The sequence below is a fragment of the Myotis myotis genome, unplaced genomic scaffold (assembly GCF_014108235.1).
Source record: "Myotis myotis isolate mMyoMyo1 unplaced genomic scaffold, mMyoMyo1.p scaffold_m19_p_20, whole genome shotgun sequence".
NCBI classification, from domain to species: domain Eukaryota; kingdom Metazoa; phylum Chordata; class Mammalia; order Chiroptera; family Vespertilionidae; genus Myotis; species Myotis myotis.
Window position 1 is genome coordinate 17688305 of NW_023416325.1, and position 20084 is coordinate 17708388.

At 52.9% G+C, this 20084-nt stretch overlaps 1 protein-coding gene across 7 annotated transcripts in view; it reads right to left on the bottom strand.

Annotated features, from left to right (window-relative positions):
* TBX5 (T-box transcription factor 5) overlaps window positions 1–20084 on the bottom strand; it is a 76842-nt gene that overhangs the window by 13389 nt on the left and 43369 nt on the right. For all 7 annotated transcript variants that reach the window (XM_036354045.1, XM_036354043.1, XM_036354044.1 and 4 more), the window contains 3 exons: window positions 19675–19822; window positions 16167–16319; window positions 8702–8793 (listed from right to left, as the gene is read on the bottom strand). In XM_036354045.1, coding sequence (XP_036209938.1) covers window positions 8702–8793; window positions 16167–16319; window positions 19675–19822 — 393 coding nt within the window. The remainder of the gene's footprint in view (window positions 1–8701; window positions 8794–16166; window positions 16320–19674; window positions 19823–20084) is intronic.

Consider the following 20084-nt stretch of genomic DNA (forward strand, 5'->3'; position numbering starts at 1 on the left):
CCATCAAATCCCACCGCTCTCGCTGGATCAACAGCTGTGCCTACATCCTGCCAGCTCGCTCTGCTGAACCTGGGCTCCCAGGACACCCGCCGAGAGTCCTGAGCACCTCGTTTCACTCTGGGTGTCGGAGCCCGCAGACCAGCCTCTCCCGGGCCCTCACATTCTGTTCCACGTGAGTGAGTGCAATGAATGACGCCATTGTTGCCAGGTCTGGGTTGTAAAACGTTACAAGGGAATATTGAGATCCAGGGCCAAACTGCACCCACAGCGTGCCGCCAGCTAACGAACGCCCCTGAGAACCTTTTTCCACCGCGGCGTCTGAATTGGCCCTTTCACTGGAGCAGGTGGCCGCTGCTGGCGAGCGCGGAGCTGGTGTTGTTGTTGTGCCCTCCGCTGCTTACTCAGTGTCTGGCAGCCTTTCTCAAACAAGCAGGGCAGCGGGCAAGGCCAGGGACTGTGGCATTCCTGTTCTGGGGTGGCGGGGCGGGGGGGCGGATTCCTCGGGCCAGCACTGGGTCTGCGATTAAAACTCACGAAGGGCCCACAAGCCCGCCACAGCTGTTGCGATGATTGACTCTCTACTGTGCTTGGGGAAGTTATTCTGATGTCATGTGTGGACATGCGAGGAATGGGGTGCTTCACCCAGGTGGGACTTTGCTCAGTGCAATAATAATCACGCTCTCCTTCCCATCTACGTTTGTTCTATTACTTGGTTCACACCACACTAGGTTTGGGATTCAGTCCCCAGTTGGGGTGCATACCAGAGGCAATGGATCAATGTTTCTCTCTCACATCAATGTTTCTCTCTCTCTCTCTCTCTCTCTCTCTCTCTCTCTCTCTCTCTCTCTCTCTCTCTCTCACCCCCTCTCTCTTTTCCTTCCTCTCTCTAAAATAAAACAAAACAAAACATATCCTTAGCCAAGGAAGAAAAATAAAGAAAAGCTTGGCATACATTTGGGACCCTTTTAACGAACTGAAGCATGTCTTTGCTTTAGTGGGTTGGTGGGAAGGTGAAGAGACGTGGTCAAAGGCCAAGCCTTGTCCTTCTGGGAGCCGGGAGGCCGGAGAGGCCAAGTCCAGCTGAGCTCAACCAGACAGCTTCCTGGGCTCAACAGGACTGTGCCGAGGCCTCCTTTGTTCTGATGGGAATCAGGTGGGGCCCCCTGGTCATGCAGAAGTCAGTCAAGGACCGTTTGCTGACCTTCAGTGCAAATGGGACCGTTGCAAAGTTACCCCAAAGCAACAGCCCTGGTAGGAATGCTAGCTGTTCCGTGGGCTGGTCTAAAAGCCTGCCTGTCCTCGGGGGGTGTGGGGAGAACACTTACAGGGGAATGGTCTCTAAGGAAATCATTTCTAACGAAACATTAATTACTGGGATGGAGTCGTTGAGAAACAGGGCTCAGGGCTTAGAGTGGGGAGGGGCCGAGATGGGGAAATCTCTCTAGGGGAGTGGGCTTCAAACTTGACTGCATACTGTAATCTGGGATTCTTTTTAAAATACCAACTCTTGAGCCCACCCCCAGAGACTCTGACCTTTGTCCTTCTGCAGTGCAACCTAGACATCAGGAGTGTGTAAAGCTGCCCAGGAGAAAGCAGCCTTAGGCAAGTGACACTGAATCCTACACCATGAAAGGAAACCAGAGCCCTGGTTGCTTCTGCAGGGAGGGGAAGGCGGGATTCCCTGGGATGGGGCCTGAGGGAAGTTCCGGGAGTGGAGGGGTGTTCTATCTGATGAGGGAGGCTTGGGTTTTACAGTTACAAGTATGTGCACTTGTCGGAACATGAATGGTGCGCGTGAGGTTTGTGCAGTCCACTGTGTGCAAATTTTACCTGAAGTAAAAAATTGTAAACAACAATAGAATCCTCCCTAGTGAGTGAGGTCCACGCCGAAGTCTATAGGATGGAATGTACGCAGGTCTGCAACTTGGTTTGAGATGCATCAAAAAATAATAGGATGGATGAATGGATGGTGGATGAATGATGGATAAATGGATGGACTGATGAATGGATGAGCAGGTATGTTTGGGAAGAGCACGTATGTTTGGGAAGAGCAGGTGTGTTTGGGCAGGGGGTGGAGGAGCGTGGTAACAGTGTTGCAGATACGTAAATGGGAAAGGAGAGGAGGACTGCTCTGGGCATCCTCAACGGGACAACCATGAGCCAACATGGGACCCTGGGGGCGCAGCTACAGCGTTTGGACAGGTTCAAGCCTTGGACTGAGGAGAGGGCACAGTCCTCTCACGGCCACGTGCAGGTCCCAGCTTGGAGGGCAGGGCCCTCCCAGCACAATGATAGCCAACAGCTACGGTTGTAAGCTTGAACCTATGGTCCGAACATGTGGCCCCACGTGCCTGAGTGATGTGGGCTTGATAGAGTTCAGGTGCATGTAGTTGAGTAGGATTGAAACCCATGAGAATGTTGTAAACATCTTGATCATGCCCTTACTTTGCCTCGTGGCATCTGCTATAAAATAAAGACACGGCTTGTGGGCGCCGGCGCTGTCTCTCCATCTGGGAGCGGCATCCCACCCAGACCCAGCTTTCATTCTCTTGTCTGTCTTAATCCTTCCTGCCCCCTCTCAGGGTCACTGAACCAGGTTGAGCTGGCGCGGCACCTAAGGCGCCCTGGGGCTGAGCATGCCACGGCCGTGCCGCCTCGCCACAGGACCCCTCGGGACAAACCCCAATTTCACTGCAGAGGCTGGCTCGGCGTCCCAAACACAAGCCCCCTCCAATTTTAGATCAGTCCACACTGCCCTTGGGAACCGTGTGGCTCATCGGAAACGCGGCGAGCAGTGGGAGCAGCGCCTCTCCTGGACCTTGACTTGGAAGCCAGGCCTCGTTCTGGGCGTTGGGATTGCCTTTAACCACAAGCATGAGGTACAAGCGCACCATCTTCCCTTTGAAAACCGTCCAAGCTGGGGAGCTGGACACGAACTAAGATCAGGAAGGATGGGCTGGAGGCGGTGGGAAGGCTCCCTCGGAAGGACGTCACCTTTTAGGGGTCCCATGAAGCCCAGGAAATTGTGAGTTTTTCAGAGACTCCCTTGCTTTCATTGCATTTTCAAAGGGGGGTTGAGACCCGATGAAGCCCCACCCTAGAGGTAGAAGATGGAGGAGGAGGGCACGAGCATCTCTGAGGCTGGGAGAACGGTCCATTTCCAGTGCAGGTGTGTAGAGATGTCCCTGGACCAGTCTAGCGGGGCCATCGTGGGCTCCAAGCGTTCCTGGCCGCTCTCTGGTTGGGGGGCTCAAACTCCAGCCACAGCAGAGCCTCAGGGTCCCCCCACTCTGTAGGCCGCTTCCCCAGCGCACCAGCTGCCCAGGAAAAGACTGAGGACGTACAGGCAACCCCAGCCCTTCCGTGAGGAGCTCTGAAGACACCACCGCTGCAAGTGTGGCACGGCCGCAATCTGCTAGGCCCCCGAAAATGCTCCACAAACAAGGGCCAGACAGACTCAGTGCGAGGCAAAGCGAGGAGCACCTGCGGCTTGTTCCCCTTCTGGGTTTGTTCTGAGCGGACGAGGGGCGGAAGGGGGATCGGCTCCACCTGAGGAAGCCAGGCCTTTGCACTGACCAGCCGTGTGACCTGGGCAAGCCAGCCGGCCTCTGGCTCCACAGGACCGCCCTCCCTCACGCCTAACCTTTGTTCCGGGCCTGCCAGGGCCGTGTTACAGCACGTGGGCACTCTGACTCTCCTTCTGTCTAGAGGGATGGCAATCAGAACACACGCGTTACCGCCTGTCACCCATGCAGCAGCCCTGCGGGCGGCTCCATCATTATCCCCGTTTTACAGATGAGGACATAGAGGCCCAGGGGAGTCGGGGAGCCTGGAGCTGCTCCATGTGGTAGTCAGGACCCAACTCCAAAACCTGCTTCTCGAGCTGTGGACCTGTTCCCCTGCGTGTTGATTCCCCTTTGCAGCCCAGTGCCTGGCATACAGTAGGCACTTAACAATGCATGTCAGCTGAGTAAGAAATCAGCAGCTCAAAAACAGAATAAGTGAATGAGTCTCCGGCCTCATTTTCCCCTCCTGCAAGAGGGCTTGGAAGGTGGGGGCGATGCTATCTCCTGTGGTCCCTTCTGCCTCTGGAACCCCAGTGTCACCCTGTCACAGCGCCTCTCAGGTGGCTTTCAGAGACCTTAGAGTCTTAGACTCTGACCCCGACTCCACACCCCAAGGCTTCTTGACCCCGGCCCACTTCTCCTCTGCTCGAACCAGACAACTCTTTTCCCCAACGGATTCCAATCCCCTTCTCCCTACAAGGCCTAGGCCCATCTCTCATAAAGGTGTCTGTCTGTCCGCCCCCCCAACCCCCACCCCACTGGTCCCGGCATCGTGGGCTCCTCAGCAATTCAGAACTTGTCTGAGAGCACCTTCGAGTGCAGCAAAGTTGAAAGAAAGCCATGTCCTATGAACACTCAGTCTGGACCAGCGGTTCTCAACCTGTGGGTCTCGACCCCTTTGGCGATCGAGCGACCCTTTCACAGGGGTCACCTAAGACCATCCTACATATCAGATATTTACATGACGATTCATAACAGTAGCAACATGAAAGTTATGAAGTAGCAACGAAAATAATTTTATGGTTGGGTCACAACATGAGGAACTGTATTTAAAGAGCCAGAAGGTTGAGAACCACTGGTCTAGAGTGGTTCTAGAATGGTCCGTCTAGAGCAGGGGTGGGCAAACTTTTTGACTCGAGGGCCACAATGGGTTCTTAAACTGGACCGGAGGGCCGGAACAAAAGCATGGATGGAGTGTTTGTGTGAACTAATATAAATTCAAAGTAAACATCATTACATAAAAAGGTATGGTCTTTTTTTTTTTTTTTTAGTTTTATTCATTTCAAATGGGCCGGATCCGGCCCGCGGGCCTTAGTTTGCCCACGGCTGGTCTAGAGTCTAGCCATTTCGAAGAGCGGCGAAGCCCCCAACAACTTTCTTATTAGATGAGCGTTTAGGTGCATTTCCCAAATTTCCGCCATTTTCAGAGCATCTTGACAACGTTCACCCAATCTTGATACCAGCTCTACTGCTTTTTAGTTAATATTTTTCTTTAAATAATCAACCTTAAGTTAATTCCTCTTCTCCTTTCCTTCCTGCCTTCCTCTCGTCCTAAGCAATGTCTGTGAGATCAGGCTGATGCTCCTGTCCTCTGGGGACCCTCTCCGATCACCTGCTTTGTCCCCGGGGAGGGGCACTGCAGTTTGGGGAAATACTGGATTTCAGGATTAGATGCTTTTTAAGCCACAGACTAACCTTTCAAAATAACCTTGGCGCATATTTCAGTCCGCCTGCTAGAGACAGCATTTTTAAATGATTTTACTTTCTTCTTTGTGCTCTCCCATTTTTATAGGAAGCAGTTGCTGCTTCTGTAACTAGAAACTATAAATGAATGTTGGACAATCACTAAGGCACCGTCTGCATTTTTCCAAACACGGAGAGTTAGGTGTAGAGAGATAGTGGGGTGAGTGCCCAGACGTTGGCCAAGCTAATCCAAGAGTGACTTCTGCGGGCTGACTTCAAGTTCACGCTCAGCCCTCCTTCCAATTGTTGGGCTTGGAGGAAATTTCGCCCCTCCTGCTTTTCTCCCCAGCAGCTGTCACGGGGTGTGTGTGGAACAGGAAACAGGATTAGAAGATTAACAGGGAGCCTGCCCGTGCAGCCTGGCTGTTATCGCGGCCGACTCGGGACAGTCACCTTCCTGGGACACTTGTCACTACCTGCGGCCACGGGGGAGTAGGGACCACAGCCCAGAATAAACTCTGAACAAGGGCGAAACTGGGAGCAGTGGGGAGTCTCAGACACATTTTACTGAGCCTGGACTAGGCACCCGCCCCTTTCCGCAGTCTCTCATATCTCCTACAAGGACCCTAGAAAGTGAGCACTGCATTCATTTACGCCGTCTTCACAGATGAGGGATCTGGGGCTCCGGGAGCGTCAATCGCTTGCCCACGGTCACATGCAGCGCGAGGATGCACCCAGGTGTGTCTGACTCCAACGCCTTTGGTTAGAGCCACTCTGCTTAGTCCCCTGTCCTTCCCACAGGCCACGTCCAGGGAAAACGGGGCACATGGCCTGTGCACTCCCCACCTGTCACTGCTGTGTCCTCTTGTTCCCAACACAGCTCCTAACACAGCCACAGAGACCCCCATGGCTCTCAGGCTGAGAGGTTGGACCCTGCCTGTCGATTACTGAGGCCGTCAATTACCAGCCCCGCCTCCTGGCCCCCATCTGCCCTGCCTACCAGGAAAGTCACCTAACCAAACCTTCCCCAGTCCACAACAGCCAGGGGCTGGTTAGGACAGCCCATTCAGACCAAACAGAGTCAGCTGCCTAAATATCTAACAGCGTGGCTAGAACTTCAGGGAGAGGCCCCAGGATCGCTGACATCTGAGCTCTTAAACTGTACCTCCCACCTGTCTCTCCCTCCACGGCCGCCACCTGTCCAATCAGCTCCCCACGCGCAGGGGCCTGGCCTGACCGGGAAAGCAGTGAGGGGTCCGGGGGGCAGATGGGAGTACACAGCCTGCAGCCCGGGGAAGCTTCTTGGAGGAAGGGACAGCTACAAGGTGACACTAGTGACGGGCAGGGAACGGCCAAGTGCAGGAGGAGCGGGCAAGTCTGAGGCAGACCGGATGTGTTGTTCGGAGGGACGAACGTCACCAAAAGAAGTGGGTTTGGAACTAGGTTGAAGCAGAGAGGAGGCACCTGTGAGGGACAAAGCAAGGGGCGCGGCCAGGCCGGGGCGGGGGGGGGTGGTGGTCATGCGTGTAGGGCTTGGGCAATCAGTGAGGAAGTCTGGGCCTCCTACTGAAAACAATAGGAGGCCTAGATGTGCTCGGTGTGGAGTAACCTAGTCTGACTTGTGCTTTACAAAGATGTCTTCAGGGCGACCCAGAGAATGTCTGGAGGCGAACAGGACCGAAGTCGGGTCTAAATAAGTTAGGAGGCTTGCGTAGGCAGGCGCAGTGGTGGTTAGAATAGACGGGCTGGACGGGGAAAGGGAGGTGAATCCTGAGATATGTTAAGAAGGTAGAATCAACACGACCTGGGAACTGGTGAAATTTGAGGGGTTGATTCAAAACATCGTAAATCCATGACCCCATGTGCTCTTGACTTAGTGGGGAGGAGGAAGGGAGGAGGGAGGGACTGGAGAAAACCCTTAGATCTCAGCTGGAACTGGGTGCCCTCCACCTGGTCCCCACGGCACAACCCGGACCCTTACCTGCTGGAGACAAGCCTTTGTGGATGGCTAGTCGGCCTGAAGGACTGGGCTCGGAGTGTGAACGTGGCAGGAATAAAAACTACCTCGGAGCCTAGGGCCACAGAGTCTGCCCCCCTCAGCCTTATGTGATATTTGTTGTCAACTTTTTTTCTGACCAGAGACTAAATCCAACTCCAGTTTCAAAATGTAGATGGGCTTAACGCCAAATGTTTAGCTACAAAAGTAGTGTACACGTGTACACGTGAAGATAATGACATTTTTATGTTTACTGAATACAGTTAATATACAATATCATATTAGTGTCAGGTATACAGAAAGTCAACACTAATACACCTAACGAAGTGATCACCGCACTAAGTCTAATAGCCATCATTGAAGGTTATCACAATGTTATTGACAATATTCCCTGTTGTACATTACATCCCCGTGACTTCTTTCTTTTATAACTGGAAATCTGCACCTTGCATTCCCCTTCACCCTTCTGCCCTTTATTTTTTAAAGTATGCAAATTAGATCTGGGAAGCCTGCTATCTGAGAACAGTTTCCACGGCATGTATTTCTAAACCCAACGTTAAAACCACCACATAGCTACGCCTTTCTCTCAGGTCTCTTGTCTCCCTTTGAGTGAGCATGTCTGTCTGTCTGCCTGACTCCCCCTTTCTGTGTCTCCCAGAAAAGGATAAGGAAAAGCTTCCTACGTGACCTCATTTTATTTTGAAACATGAAACCCACCACCAGGGGAAGGAAAAAAACACACTTTCTTGGTCACAGGGATCAAGATGTATTTCTAATTCTCTTGCCATATGGTAACTTATTTTGGAAACATATCAAGAGGCAGAGAGAGTGTTTGACGAAATTGGCAATCCCTTCAAATCAGACCAAATTCCCACTATATGCATTTGTACAGCCTCATCTATTCATCATATCAGCGACTGCGACCACAGGATATGTAAAAGTATGGAGTGATTTTTATCACCATCTCCCAATCCCCCGGTGCCCTGGACACCACGTGGTGTCGAGTTTGTCTGTATTTCAGCCCCAGGAAATCAAGTCGTTAACTTCCCTTTCATTGACCAAGAGCTGTTGCCAGAAAGAAAATCATTCATCAGCCGTGACTTATGGGGAAAAGAGAGAGAGGACTTCACTAGGAGGAGAGACGGCAAGGAAAGAGGAGCGAATGGTAGCTTTAGCCCCCTGGGCAGATGAAGGATGCCAAGACCTCGGTACATTCCACCCCCATGCTTCCAGGATACACTCTCCAGGTCGCCTGACAGAGGAAACCACATGTGAGGCCAATCAGCAAGTGGGACTCCAGGAGGCTCCTTTGCCTTCTGCTTGCTGGCTCTCAGGGCTCCATTTCTCCTTCCTGGGGGGCTGCTGGAGGGAGGCGCCTTGTGGCTGATGGCTCGCGGGGGCTGTTGGGGGGCGGGGGTATGTGGAGAGGAGGGAACCCAGGAACTCACGTTCTTACCTTTGCATTCTTGACATTCTATGCAGTTCCATATCGTCGCTGCCCCGGAAGCCTTTGGCGAAGGGATTGTTCTCGATCTTTAACTGGGTGATCTGAAGAGAGGAGAGAGTGTGATTGCTATGAGACAGCCTCGGGACATGAGCTAAGATGGTGCTGCATAAATGCAGCCTCTGGCAACCAAATATTCAGGCGGAAGCTTTGAAAAAATATCCTAGATGAGACTGCTTTTAAACAGAGAAAAGAACCGGGATTTGGTTTGCCCATTAATTCAAGTCATACTCAGCATCATTCTGGCCAGTCTGTTGCTGTTGTTGATTTTACTCTTAGCATTTTGTGTTCCAAACACCAACTAGGCCTCCCCGGCATCCACCTCCGCTTTGGAAAGGTGTGCGTGTTGGACCGTGTCATACATCCTGCAGCTGGCAGGCTCCACCCGGGCGGGCTGGCTTCCTGCTTTCCAAGTCCTGCAATGCCTCGAGTCCTGTTCATTTCTGTTTCACAGGTAGACTCTGCTAGCGCAGGTGGAAAACGCTGTCTAATTAAATAAGCACCAGCGGATAGAATTATAGCACATAGAATGGCTATCGAGCAGTTGCCAGACCTCTTTCACTTTTGAGGTAAGGAAGAAAGAGCCCTCTTCTTGGATACTTTTGTTGCAATGTACGAAGTTTAGTCTTAGAACAGGGCCTTTGGGTCAAGGCCCAGAACTTCCATGTCAACCGTCACACACATTCTATGAGGATGAGTGAACAGGAGCAGGTCCGGATGCGAGGGCGCCTCTACCTGGCATTTGCCGGAAGTATTTCCTGACAGCTGGGTGTGAATTAATTTATATGTATCAAGTCACTCTGTGGACATCGAGGTTCAGTCACTCACGCTTGACCTTCACGGTCACTGTCATCTAAATCACACCTGCACACTGGTCCGTTTAATATTTTCACTTAAAGCTCATCAGTCTTTACTTCAACTTATTTAGCACAAAATATTATATCACTTCTATGTCCAACCAGAATCACTTGCTATTCCACAGAAAGAAAGCAATGCTTTCAGTTCTCTCTACTGGTACCCACAGAAAGCTCTAAACCAGTGGTTCTCCACCTAAGGCCGCGACCCCTTTAATACAGTTCCTCATGTTGTGGTGACCCCCAACCATAAAATTATTTTCGTTGCTACTTCCTGACTATAATGTTGCTACTGTTATGAATCGTCATGTAAATATCTGATATGCAGGATGCATTTTCATTGTTAAAAATTGGACATAATTAAAGCATAGTGATGAATCACAAAAACAATATGTAATTATAGATGTGTTTTCCGATGGTCTTAGGCGACCCCTGTGAAAGGGTCGTTCGACCCCCAAAGGGGTTGCGACCCACAGGTTGAGAACCGCTGCTCTAAACGGAAGGCGGGCTTTCTCTTCGTTACAAGGGAAGATTAGACACCTTTCAATCACAAAAGAGTCCCAACTAAACTAAGACTGTCTTCCTGATGGCTGAATAAAGATAATCGAAAGAGAACAACTTCCTGTGACTCCATCATATTCATGTAACCCCCAAATCACCTCAATCTACCCCCACAGTATAGTTACAGATGCTCAGAATCTCTGTGTGGGGTGATAGATGAAGGCACCTTCTAATAGTGCATCTGAGGGCAGACAGTCTGGTATGTCCTGTTTTCTACAAGAGATAGCTTAGTAAGGTCTTCTAACTCCAATGCTCTATAATGAGCATAAACTTACTATGTATGTATACGCATGTGTTCATGATAAAAACATATGTAAATTGAATATTTAAAAACATGCTATATGATTCCAGTCATATGACATTTGGAAAAGACATAACTATGGAAACAGTAAAAAGATGTGTGGCTGCCAGTATTAGAGGGGAGGGAGGGGTGAGTAGGCAGAGCACGGGATGTTTAGGGCAGGGGAACTCTTCTGTATGACACTGTGGTGCCGGGCAGTGTCATTAAACGCTTGTCCAAACCCACAGAATGGACAGCACCAAGAGTGAACCCTCAGGTGAACTGGACTTCGGGTGATGATGTGTCAGTGTCAGTTCACTGACTGTAACAAATGTCCCCTCTGGTGGGGATGTCGATAGTGAGCAGGCTGTATGTGTAGGCGGGGGGGGGCAGGAGGAATGCAGCAAACCTGTGTACCTTCACTCAACTTTCCTGAGAACCTAAAACTGCTCTAAAAAAATCTATTACAAAAGTTTTAATATGTATGTATGCTTATTTATGTGTATACACATCACCTCCTCCCTCATCTTTTAAAAAATTATACCTATTCCTGCAGCTTTCTGATTTTGACTTGACTCTTCAGAGTCTACAAAATCCCTTTTAAAAAATGGTCTTTAAGCCCGGCCAGTGTGGCTCAGTGGCTGAGCATCGACCTATGAACCAGGAGGTCACGGTTCTATTCCCGGTCAAGGGCACATGCCGGGGTTGGGGGCTCGATCCCCAGTAGTGGGTGTATAGGAGGCAGCCAATCAATGATTCTCTCTCATCATTGATGTTTCCCTCTCTCCCTTCCTCTCTGAAATCAATAAAAACATATTTTTAAAAAACCCAAACAAAAAAACGGTCTTTAAAATGTGCACTCCTGAATCCAGTTCTGTTTCGAGTCTAAAAGCCTAATGGGGCTTTCTTTCCCACTCAGGTTTTGTCACAATAAAATCCAACCCACTTGACCATAAATTCCTTTTTTAAAGAGGGGGTGGGGAGATTCTCAAAAAGTCAAGTAAAAATCCCATCACTGACGATCTACTTAGAAAATGAGATCTTGCCCCACGCCCTGCGCCCCTCCCCTGCAGTCCCTGAAGCCAGTCCCTGAGCGGACCGAAGACACATGGGCTGTGGCCTCAGGTCTGAACGAATGCCCAGTCCGTGATGTCACTTCTCTCCTGGGAGCTCGGGACAAAACTATCTCCTGAGAGAAGAAGAAAGGGGTGGATTTGGATATTTTATCAGGCAAAGTATTTTGCTCAAACCCATTTCTTGCCCCTCAAACAGTTTACTTCTACCTAATTCTTGCGCCGATCACCACAGCTTCCAACAATGTGGCTGCATAGGGTAAGCGCGATGTGTTCACAGACACTAAGGTGTGTTGATCTTGCGTACATCTTGCTTTGGAGACTGAATACAGGTCCTATAGCACATAAGAACTACCCCTGAGGAATGTGAGCATCCAGGCTGAGCTCAGGTGAGAATTCCGTCTTATTTCCCATATGTCCACCTTATTTCCTAAGAACAATGTCTTCTTTATGTCGTCCATACAATAACCTGTCCTTGAATTTGCCTTTGCATGTGCTACCTGTCAGCTAGCTCACTCGCGGGTGCACAGACACACGGACAGATGCACCGTGATGTCCCAGTTCTACCCAAAGGCTCCCCTGCAACTGACTCCATGCTCCCTCTGCTTGAGCATAAACCGGATATCCGGGGGCGGGCTGGGGGGCGGGGGGAAATACAAATATAAATGCCAGCTCCAAGCAGTGGGACAGAGGTTGTAAAAATTAATGAGAATAATTGTTGGGAATTCTTGCTTTTGAAAAAAAAAAGAAAAAACCCTCACGAGGGCCAAAAATCTTAATTATGTCTCTCTATTAGGGGTTCATTTCCTGGTCCCAACCAGAAAGCTCATACCTCATAAATACAGGCTCCTTGCACAATGATTTAAGCAGGAGGAAAATGCCTTTTAATGGCAAAGTAAGTTAATATCGGGGGACAGACGTGCTCGCATACATAGCCATTGTTGCAACAGCAGGGAAATGAAATGCCCACGTGACCTTTTTTTAACACCTAAATATTTCTAGGGATTGCTCCGGGAGCTGCTGACAACTCCAGCAAAAACCTTACAAAAACGTGTTTCACGGAGCGAACGTCGCTGGGGAAGATTCGAGTTTTTTAAATATCTTTTTCAAGCTGTCAACCATCTGGGGAAATAACTCCCAAATCCAGCTCGGATCGCAGCTGGGCTGAGGAAATACGTCGTGTCACTAGCAGCCCGTGGGCACCCGGGGCGTGACTGCCGCCTGAGAAATGAGTCCTGTCACATACCTGCCTCCACCTGGTACCTGGGCCCACGCAGACACCCTTGAGCCCTTTTGGCCAAAACTAAATAAATAAATAAGCAATCGGAGGCTCCTGTTTTCCCGAATTGCCCTGGGAAATTAACCACCCGATTGCTTTTCTCTCCCTGCTCATTTACCCAAAGCATCATGCTGGGCAGACAGTCCTGGAATTGATGACACGATCGGTGAACGAACGAAGCCCCAAAAACTAACCTTTTGTGGTTTTGCAACCACAGTAATAAGAACTCAGTGAAAATCTCAGTCGTTCAGATTCTAAGAAAGTCGGGGTAGGAAAGAGTTTTCCAGAGCCGGCCTTTTGGATGGAGCGAGCTGCCCTCTGAATATATCCATCAGCGACGGAGCCAGTCAATGGGATTGTCACTAACACTCCTGTGCCAGCGTCTGCGCCACACCCTTCCCTGGATTCTCATGGAATCCTCACGAGAACAACCAGTAAACCTTCTCCTGTCCCCATTCTACAGGCGGGGAGAGCTGAGTTCAGCAACGTGCTGGGTTAAATGACTCTGAACCCAGGCCGTCTGCCCCCCCGAGTCCCACCTGAACCCGAAGCAGCGGTGAAGCTCAGGCGGCTTCTACCCATGAAGTCAGGGCCTCCACGCGAGGCCCAGGTGGCACAATAAAGCCACAGACAGAGTCCGCAGATCACCCTCAGCCTGGCCCGCCGACGGAAATCACACATCACCCATCCATGCGGGCACGTCTGCAGCGGCCCTGGACTTGAACTGGAAAACTGAACTGCTTTGCACTTCCTCCCCACAAAGAACATAGGGGCCTTGCGTGCCCCCGACTGAAGTGGGGGAGACCTCACCGCAGGGAGCATGACAGAAAGCTGTCTCCCACGAAATCCCTCTGCCAGGCTGGCTGAAAAGACCTAAATAAATGTCCAGCTCAACGGGGTTCCCTGGACCAACCAATAAAGAAAACAGGCGGTTCCTGTGTGTGGTCACCAATTCCGAAATACCCACACGCGTATCTGGAGATGCACGTGTGTAGATCCGTGAGCATTTACACACACCGTCTCCTAGACGCGGCTCGAAACTCACACGCACACCCCCACTGGACAAGCTCCTTCATGCAGGCAGATCAATAAATATATTCTTTGGAGAAGACTTTTTTTTTTTAAGTAGAAATACTACAGGGCACACAGATACCAAATTATAGCGTCATACATCTGAAATTTATATGTTAGTAACCAATGTTACCCCAATTTAATTTTCAAAGATGAGAAAAAGTAGAAAATGGGGGTGGGGGGTGGGTATAGTCACAAGTGGTTATGGCGCTAGTTTCCTGAGTATATGCATGTGTCAAACTAATCAAATGTGTACTTGCAATATTCCAGTTTATTGTGTGACCATCATGCCTTAGTAAAACTGCAAACAGAACTTTCCCCTGGATGCACCTTTGTGGTGGTGACTACACACAGCTGAGGCGTCTCCCCCAACGGGTCTGACCATCCACGTGTCTCTAGCAGGCCACTGTCCTGTGTCCACCACTTCCTTCCTTTCTGTGTGAAGCTGGGCTTTCTTGGGGGAGGGGGTATATTCGATATATTTTTGGACCCTTTGGCGGCCCAGCAGCCTTTGAGAATATATATATGTGGCAGGGAGCACCCTGGCTGCTACTGTTTCCACGCTTCTCCCTGTGCCTGTCACCACAAGCTAAAGGGATTTGCAGCAGCGACCGGGAGACAAGTTCCCAGTGGCCAGACTCCAATTTGCCCGAAATGGTTGTGCAGCTTTCAGGGTTTTTAGTCTTAACGTTCTGGCTCTTGTCAGTTCAACCGATGGGAGAACTCAGCCAAATCCTCTTTCCCTTTAAAAAGTCATTGCATTTTGGAGGCGAGCGAGGTTTCTTCGGGAGGGAAGCTCTCTCCAGGCCTGGGTTCCCAGACAGGCCTTGTGGCCTGGAGGGGCTCATCCATCACAGCCGGCCTGTCGCGGACACTCTGAATGTGGAGCTGACCCACAGCATTCTCTAACTACCCGGCTTCCGGGGCTCCCCTGACACCCAGTACAGCAATGACCTCCACGGGGTGCCTGGGAGTTGCAGGGTGCTCTCGCCCTGCTGGCCACCCTCGCCTGGCCCCACAGCTCCTGTAACTTCCTTACCTCGTAGATGGGGATAGGACCTGTGGAGGGGGCGGGGCGTCCCATTCCCAGGTCCATCGCCTTAAGTTGTCCACGTGACCCACCCTCCCTGATCCCATATGGAACCTTCTACTTTCCCCACAGCAGCCCTCTAACCCCAAATCACTGCTTAATACTCTTAACAGTCCACACCGCACAGCAGCTGAGGCCCCTCTGAGCACCCACATCTTGCCTTGTCAGGTTCCAGATCTTTCCATAACAAGCCTTAGGAATCATTCAATCCCCCCCAACACAATGAATCGCCCCCTTGAGTTTCTAAAGAACAGACATGAACCATGACAAGTCAAGACAGCCCTGACTCCTGGGCAAGAAGAGATGATGCTCCCCCGACCTGTGGTTATGAGGCGCCCTGTTCCAAGGTCACTGCCAAGCTTTGAAATGCCCACATCAGATGCTGGATTTCGAACAGCACAGCGTGGGGTCTGGCACCATCCCACCTCTGCCCCAAGCTACAGCCACCTTCTCCCAAACAACGCACTGACCATTGCCCGCGAGCCCAGCGTGACCACCTCACCAAGCTGTGGTTTTGCAGGATCCTAGCTAAGTCCTGGGAGTGTGGTCCAGGCTGCTGGTGGCCGAGCTTGCTCAGTTTGTGTTTTTGTTTTTGTAACAATGCAAACCTTGCTTTAGCATGTGGGGTGGGGGGAGGGGGGGATCAGAAATCGCTGAAACCAATTAGAGAAGCATCTGGAAAATCCAAGCCCAAGGTTTCCGGCAACCTTGCCACCTGCCCAGATTGGAGTTGAAATGCATCCAAAAGGCAGAGGGAGGGAGGGGAGCAGGAGTCTGGTCTCCACAGAAACGTGGCCCCAGGAAGGGCGGCCGGGCCCCACCCAAGAGCATCGGCCATGGGTGAAGTGGCCTCTCTTCTCACTGAGAATGTCTGGGGTGTAGTGGGTGCCTCCTCGTTGTAGCTGAGTGCGATAAGTTTGTTTCTAACTGGGGTGTGTGTGTGTGAGAGAGAGAGAGAGAGAGAGAGAGAGAGAGAGAGAGAGAGAGAGAGAGAGAGAGAGAGAGGAGTCTGCCAAACCCATGGATATAGTACAAAAAAGCTACAATCCTCAGGCCATGGCTCTGCCCCAGGCCCAACCCCTGGAGTAGACGCCGGTGCCTGCCGTGCTGAGCGGCCCAGAGCCTGCAGCTCCAGCCCGACACCCCTGCAGAGTCAGGGACCAGCAGCCCCCCCTCCCCCCCCAACGGGTTCCCGGGCCCTGGACTTACCTTGTGATTCTGGTAGGAAGTCACCGCGATAAACGCCGTCTCAGGAAAGACGTGGGTGCAGAAAGCAGTATTTTTTGAGCCAAATCCATTATTTTCGTCAGCTTTCACGATGTGTAATCTGGGCTGGTATTTGTGCATGGAATTTAGAATAATCTAAAAATAATAAAGAAAATGAGACCGTAAGAAAAATGAAAACCCCTTTGTTTCCAGATAAAACCCCGCACTCTACCCCCAAAATGAGCCTCCTCATATAGGCGCTCGAAAAATAGTCCGATTTTTCCCCTCCTGTTTTGAAAAGGGTCCAGTGATTTCATTAAAAAGAAACATTTCAAAAATGACAATTTCCAACCGAAAAAGCCAGGGTAATATTCCAGGAATCTACCCAAAGCACACAGGGCAGTAAATCAGAATTCTTAATAAAGTTTGCTTAATAAATTAACTCCCTACGTAAGGCACTTTCGCCCCAACGGGAGCGAAGCAAGTCGGGAGCAAGAACTGCGCCCCCCCCCCAAAGCCTGGTGACAACTTTTGGAATTAAAGAGGAGAAGAAACAATCAAACATACAAATAACTCTGCCCCCCCCCTCAAAAAAAAAACACACACACACAAACACAACTCTAAGAGATGCAGAAGAGAGGCAAGAAGCGTTTGCAGAACTGGGATGAGAATCATGGGCTTGGCTCTTTGGAGAACCGACAACCTGTGAGTCAATGAAAAAAGAAGAGGATGGGGTGGGGGACCCTAAGGACGGCGAGATAGGGGAGCCCCTCCCCATGCACCATCAAACAAGGCCGCCCCGTGGTTCTCCTTCTCCAGCTTTATCAGCATTTCAGGATCCACAGCCGGAACCACCTCCAGACCTGGCCCAGACGGAGCTACGGCCTCGGCTTCCTCGGCCTATTCTGTCTCCGTCCTTTCTGCTTCGCGTTTGGGGTGCTCCCGGAACAGCGGGGTCTGCGGATGTGGCTGCGCTGCCATTCCCACCGCTGGGAGGGGGCAGCCGGCACGACCACTCACCGAGAGGCGCCGCCTTCCTAAGGAACTAGCTTGCGGGCTCCCAGAGGCCGTGAACGCTGATGCTTTTGAAAAGCGTTCTCACCTGCACCCACCGAGAGGCCGCGCGCCGCGGGCTGAGAATCCTGCCTGCAGGCCGGAGCGGCGCGGGGGTCTGGGGGTCTGATTATTTGCACTGATGGCCCTGGGGCAGGGCTCTGGGGCCATCGCTAGAGACCGGCCTGGAGGAGGGGGAGGGCCCCTGCGGCTCCCGGCTCCCGGCCGCGCGGCTCTAATCTCGGGCCTCCGCAGCCCGGCCGCCGGCCTGGCCGATAGCGACGCCGGCCCGGGCGGCCTGGCGACAGAGAGACGCAAAGGGGGCCTCGCGCGGCCCCGGCGGCGCGGCCATCGGCCCGGCTTAGCCAAATTGCTTTGACGGCCGGGGACGGCGGAGACATCAGCGCGCGGGCGATCTGATGGCCTCTAATTTCATCAGGGCGCTCGGCTCGGCTCTGGACGCAGAGCCGGAGTTCGCGGTGGGAGTGCGCGGCAGCGCGGAGTCCGGAGCAGCTCGGAGCGCGCTCTCTCTTCCCACCGGCTCCTACGGCCCTGAGACTCCCACGATGCCCGGAGCTGGGGGGAGGGGCCCTGAGCCTTCCCCAGGGGTCCCCCACCCCCACCCCAGCGCGACTGCGAAGGCGCGTCAGAGCCGCAGAGGGAAGGCTAGGAGCCCAACTGGGGCCGCAGGACAGTCCCGCTTCCTGCCACCAGGATCCCACGCAGGTCCCCACACTAGGGCCCCAGCTCCAGAGGGACGCAAGGTGCGTGCGGGACCTTCACAAAATAGCCCGCCTCTCCCCAGCGCTTCCCCGCAATGAATGGCTCAGTACCCGCAGGTACGCTGCCCACCAAGCTCCAGATTGGCCCTGCTCTCCCGGGCAGCAGCGGGCTTGCCAGAGGCTAGAGACAAAGCCCGTCTGCACCCTTTCGAGCGCTCCCGACCACGCGGAGAGGGCCCGGCCTCCCTGGTCCCTGCCCCAGTGGCCCGCAGTTCAGGCTGCCACCAGCCACGCAGAGAGCGGCTCTGAGCGCGTCCATGAAGGGCCTGCTGTCCCCTTCCCACCTGTGCCCACGGGAGAGGTCTCATTTGTACCTTCACCAGCTACCCTCCCTCCCGCTCAAATCCGTTCCCACCCAGTCCCCTCACGTCCCCAAATCGGGGACCACGTTTCTGGCCGCTGTGTCTAAAGAAACCTAGCAGGACAGGGAGCCCTTTGGGGACTGGAGACCCAGCCTCACATCCTGTCCCCAAATCCCAGCTGGAGGACCTTGGCAAGTCCCCTCCCCTTCCTGGACTCCCAGTCACAGAGGCTGCGTGGACTTCTGTCCTCGGCCCCTCCCTAGGCTGCTATGAGGATTAAATGCCCCAAGACCAAGGAGCTCTGAGGGTTGCAAACACTGAATTCACAGGCCGTTTTCTGTCCTGGTGATGAATTCTTTCCAACAACGCATTTTAGGGGCGTTTTTCTAAAAATCAGTGTTTTGTTCTCCATTTGTTTTTCTTCGGGGAAGACAGGGCGGTGCCCTCTGGGGCATTTGCTCAAACTGCACATCTCCTGGAGGGTGGGGTCTGCACGCTCAATATCCCGTATGCAATGCCAGGGGCTGGCCAGTCCCCTCGCTCTCAGGGCCCATGGGACTCCAGGTTTAGGACAGGCCCAGGTTTGCCCGCTGTGGGCATTGTGGGGAGGAGGAAAGCTGGAAGTTGGGGAAAAACAGGTCTGCCAGAAAGCATCGCTCTAACAGGAGCAGGGGCAGCAGCATCTGCCGCGCTGGGTTGGTCTGCCCGCTGTGAGAGAGGGGGCAGGTGGTCGGGCACCCTCTGGGCTGGAACACCCCAACACTAAGGCAGGCTTTGGGAGGGGGTGGGAAAGGAGTGTGGCTCCCACCGCGGTCTGGCCTCTGAGCTGGGTGCCCACTGGGCGAGTGTGACCATGGTTTGTTTTTTCCTGTGGGACTGAAACCCCCACCCCCACCCCTAGTCACAGATGGGACTGGGCACAGGCCCGGTTCCCAGCCCCGGGGCGTCCAGGCCTCCAGGCCGGGAATGTGCAGCTTCAGTCACAGCAAGATCCCCGGTCTTAAGCCAAGGCCGGGGCTGGTGGCAGGGACGCTGTGTGAGAACCAGGCCCCACCTCCATCCACCCAGGAAAAACGGACCAAAGCATGGGATAGAGGACCACAGGGAGGACTGCAGAGGGCAAACCGTGGGCGGGGGGCGGGGGGGGAGAGCGGTGGGCACGGAGAGGGGCTCGAGAACTAGAAGGCAAGAGAAACGAGAGACAGGAAGAAGAGAAAGGAAGATCAGATCCAGAAAGGGGGGAGGGGGGCAGAGACCAAGGGGTGAAATAAACGAAGCCCGGAAAGGAGATGGGTGGGTTCTAGAAGCCAAGGAAAGGGGGCGACGAGAGAGATGGACCTGAATGTGCTGGGCTGGGCTGCACCCGGTACTTACATGCCCAAACGGGTCCAGGTGGTTGTTGGTGAGCTTGAGCTTCTGGAAGGAGACGAGCTGCCGCATCCAGTGCGCCCCGGTGGCCGGCGAGTCCGGGTGCACGTACAGGCGGCCCGGCATGGCGGGCTCCGCTTTGCCAGTCACCGACCTAAACCAAGGAACCAGCTTCAGCACACGTGGTGCAGGCGGTTCACGCCAGGCCCGGGCTGCTGAGCGTGAGAATGGCCTGACCCGCAGGTCTCCCTGGCCCTGCGCTGCCCTCCAGACAAGCTGCCCTCTCTGGCTCTTTTTCCTCCACCGAATCCTGCCGCCCCCAGCACCGGGGGTGCGAGGGCCTAGCAGCGGCAACTTCTCGCTGCCCACCAACCATCGCGGGTTCTGGGAGCCTGGGCGGGTGAAAAAGTCTTGGA